At 42.5% G+C, this 3722-nt stretch overlaps 1 protein-coding gene across 1 annotated transcript in view; it reads right to left on the bottom strand.

Moving 5' to 3' along the window:
- Positions 1–3722, bottom strand: part of Pls1 (plastin 1) — a 29345-nt gene that overhangs the window by 18925 nt on the left and 6698 nt on the right. Inside the window, exon 5 of the mRNA XM_029481983.1 lies at positions 3513–3594. Within this exon, the coding sequence (XP_029337843.1) occupies positions 3513–3594 (82 nt within the window). The remainder of the gene's footprint in view (positions 1–3512; positions 3595–3722) is intronic.

A 3722-nucleotide genomic window follows, 5' to 3' on the forward strand; every position in this document is an offset into this window, starting at 1 on the left:
GTATCTCCTGGGGATCCAGAAGAAGTGATTAAAGTCAGAGTCTGGGATTGCATTTGTAGTATAGTTTGTCTGTGTAGCTCTCCCCACCGGTAGCAGCAGAACAAGAAGACCTTCCACATCTTTATAGCCTCATAATTCACTTCAAATACAGAATGCTATCAGTACCTGGCAAATACTGTAAGCAAACACTTATAAAATATTTAATAGCCTCAGATGCTTTTAAATACCCAAAGCCAAATCGATACAATTTTAAAGAGATAGCCTCTCTGCCAATTTAGGCTTGAGCACTAACAGTTCCCTAGCTTTTCCTTTCCAGAGTATAAAGAATGCTTGGATACTCGGGACTCCCCAGAAGACACCAGCAAAGGGGACGAGCTTGGTGACAAGGATTACAACAAACTAGATTTTACAATGACCCATTTCCTATTTGCTGACACCATGGAGTTGTGTTCAAAAGAAGGATGCAAGGGCACTAAACTGATTGTAATCNTAAGAGCCACGACGTTACCACTGTTCTCAGTCTGGACACCGACCCGCCCCACTCCTGTCTACACAGGGGTGACATATGCTGCTTCTCTTGTCTCCACTGACATGAATCAGCTAGTACTCTGTCTTCATTAATACGTCCCCCCCCAAGAGTCTTTTCTATAGGTACGGCCTAAAAGACCCATTAAAAAGATCTTTTTATGACCTAAGAATCTGTCACTTTCTCAGCTCAAAGGCACCCCCCATTGCTTCGACATACTGGTCTCATATTGTGTTACTCTCCTTACCCAGTCTGAATCAGGATTATTGACTGCATCCCTTTCCATGTCTTAAACCATCCTCAGATCCTCAGATTCAGCCTTTACCTTCCCAGGTCCAAGGCATGATCAAGGCTTTGTAAATGAGGGTCTCCTCTTACTTCAATAAGCTATAAATCCAGCTTTGTCGTATCAACAAGTTTTGGTGGCAATATGAGGGCAATATGAGCTGCATTAAATATCAGCTTTTAAGGTTTATTGTTTATATGGTTGCTATGTTTTTTGTTATCTTGTTTTGTTGATGTTTTCAATACAAGTATAGAAAATGTCTTACATGGCATCTAACTGGAGACGTTGTCACGTGTATCCAAGTAAATAGTATTCTGCATTTGATAAAGCCAGCATTACTGCTCTATAGGTTAGTAGAGAGTAAGACAACTTCTAGACATGTTAAGAACAAGAAGCAAACGGCCAGGCTGACGCTCAGTATATGGGTCCCAGGGACTGAACTCAGATTATTTGACTTGGTACCTGCTGAGCCACCTTGCCAACTCTCACATCACCTTTCTGAGTATGTGTGCATGNTTACGTGGACACGTGTGTTCGTGTGCATGATTGTGCATGTTTGTGCAGGTACGTGTATATGGAGGCCGCCAGCGAACAACCTGAGGTGTCGTTCCTCAGGAGCCATCCACTTTTATATTGAAACAGAGGCTCATATTAGCCTGCACCTCATCAGGTAGGCAGAGCTGCCAGCCATGGNGCCTCCGCCTGTCTCCACTTCTCTTACCACAGATCGTAAGCTCTCATCACCAAGATTTAGCTTTTAAAAATGTGCATTCTGGACACTGAACCCAGGCCCTCACGCTTCCAAGGCAACTGCTTTACCAGCTGAGCCTTCTCCCAAACCTTCCTCATCTTTCCTAGATCAGACATTTCAGGGTTGTCAAGGAGCCTTGAGGCTGGGGATTTTGCTCAGTGAAGACTCCTCTTCTTCTCTTGATCTGTCCATTTCCCTTAGTTTTATAACCTCCACATGTCATTTATCCTCATTCTCATTCAGCTTGCTGTAGCATGGCATCACAGGNCCCTACTGTCATACGGTGGGGAATGGGAATCCACAGTTTTGTCTTCTGTAACAATTAANACGTCTCATAGGAACTAGTAGTGCATTTGTCTGTTGAAGTTGGTCTCAGACAGCCCTCAAACCTCTTCTCCCCTTGCTTCACACTCCAGCAGGCACCAGCATCGTAACAGTAACTGTCTAGACTATATCTTCTGCTCTAGACCCTAAAATCTTAAACAACCAAGACAGAGTTAACACCCGTGGTAACGCTTTCTCAAAATCCCCACACGCATCCTCTCAAGCATCCAAAAGGCTTGGGCTAATAATCGCACAGGAAAAGTGTTGCCTCTAAAAACAAAACTGTATGATATTGAGCCCCTCGGCTCCTTTCTGTAGCTACTGTGAATTAGTCACAAGATACTGTATGTTATTTAATGCACTCCACAGACATGTTAAAGGAAGTCTAACAGTTCATCAACAGGAAGTTTATAAAAACCACAGGAAATGCTGGATTTCATGTTCAGTGCCATAAACACTTACGACCTGTGCATTTCTAAAAAGGAAGGCAGATGTAAATTTTCAGTATTCACACTCATTTACTGAAAAGCCTATTACAAAATGAGAGAGNGAATAAACTTTTGGGGACTGTGTTGGAAACGGCCTTTGACAATTGGTATTTCTACGGGGCAGATGCAACATCATGGGCCTGTTATCAAGGAAGGGGCAAGAAAGTCCTGTGCTCAGCACCAGGTTTTCCATTTNTCAAGGGCAACAATAAAGAGGGACACCTTTTCCCAGTTCAAAATCAGTCCTGTATCACTTTCTAAGGTCACAGTTTACTTTAGAAGGAAGGCAGTATAATTTTAGCAAAATCAAGAATTGCACATTCCTGATCTCAAAGTATATATCTCATTATAAAATTTCTGGGAAGAGACGGGGAATAATTCGCACAATGGTTTGTTTAGCTGTTTGGTTTTCAGTTGGGGTCTCTCTGCATATCCCCGGTGGACCTGAAATTCACAGAGATCCCCTTGTCTCTGCTTCCCTGGTGCTGGGATTAAGCATGTGGACCACCATGTTCAGCTCACATATGCTTTAAAATACTTGGTGAATATTAATTGCTCTGCATTTGCTCAGCAGGTGTAAAAGGGAAAATTGGGGACTCTAAATTCAGACTCTGGTTAACCTCTAAGGAAAGATTAGCACAGAAAGAATAAACACTTTGTCAACTAGTGAAATATGGCCTAACTGCATGGTGCTCTCTTTGACCCCCAACTCTTCATTGGGCTAGCCTGCCACGTGCCCTGTGTGAAAGAAAAAAAAAAAAAAGATAAGACAAAAGAGGCAGAGTGTATGATGTAAAGAGGAAGAAGAGACAGGGATGGAAGGAAAAGGGAAGGAGGGGGAGAGAAGGAGGAAGTGAAGAAAAGGAGNAAGGGAGGAGGACGAATGGACACTGGCATCCAAAGGTCATCAATAAAAGAGCAACTGTACTGTAAACTAGCACTACTGCCTTTAATACAGAGATTTATCCAAAGTACTTAAAATCTTAATGGATTCTATTATAAAATGTAGCTTGGTTTCAATTCGAGACACTGGAATTCTTTTCACATTTTTTAATATGACAGGTTGTGTTTAAATCCCCAGCACCATGGACAGCTTTGAGCACAGTCACACATTGCTAGCAAGAGGCAGGTACTCACCGACACTGTGAACGGAGTGAGCTTCTTCTTATTGATGGCTCTCTCGTCAATCGTATCTGGCTCGGATAAGTTGATCATTTTGCTGAAGAGAAAACAGGAACCATTTAGCCGAAACTTTCTAGAAATGTTTTTAATTCACTGTGGCAAGCAGTCCGATTGGTTACTTTAGAAAAGAGTAGCCTTTCTATCTTACTGAGCTGCCGTTTGTGT

The sequence above is a fragment of the Mus caroli genome, chromosome 9, assembly GCF_900094665.2.
Source record: "Mus caroli chromosome 9, CAROLI_EIJ_v1.1, whole genome shotgun sequence".
In the NCBI taxonomy this organism is placed as follows: domain Eukaryota; kingdom Metazoa; phylum Chordata; class Mammalia; order Rodentia; family Muridae; genus Mus; species Mus caroli.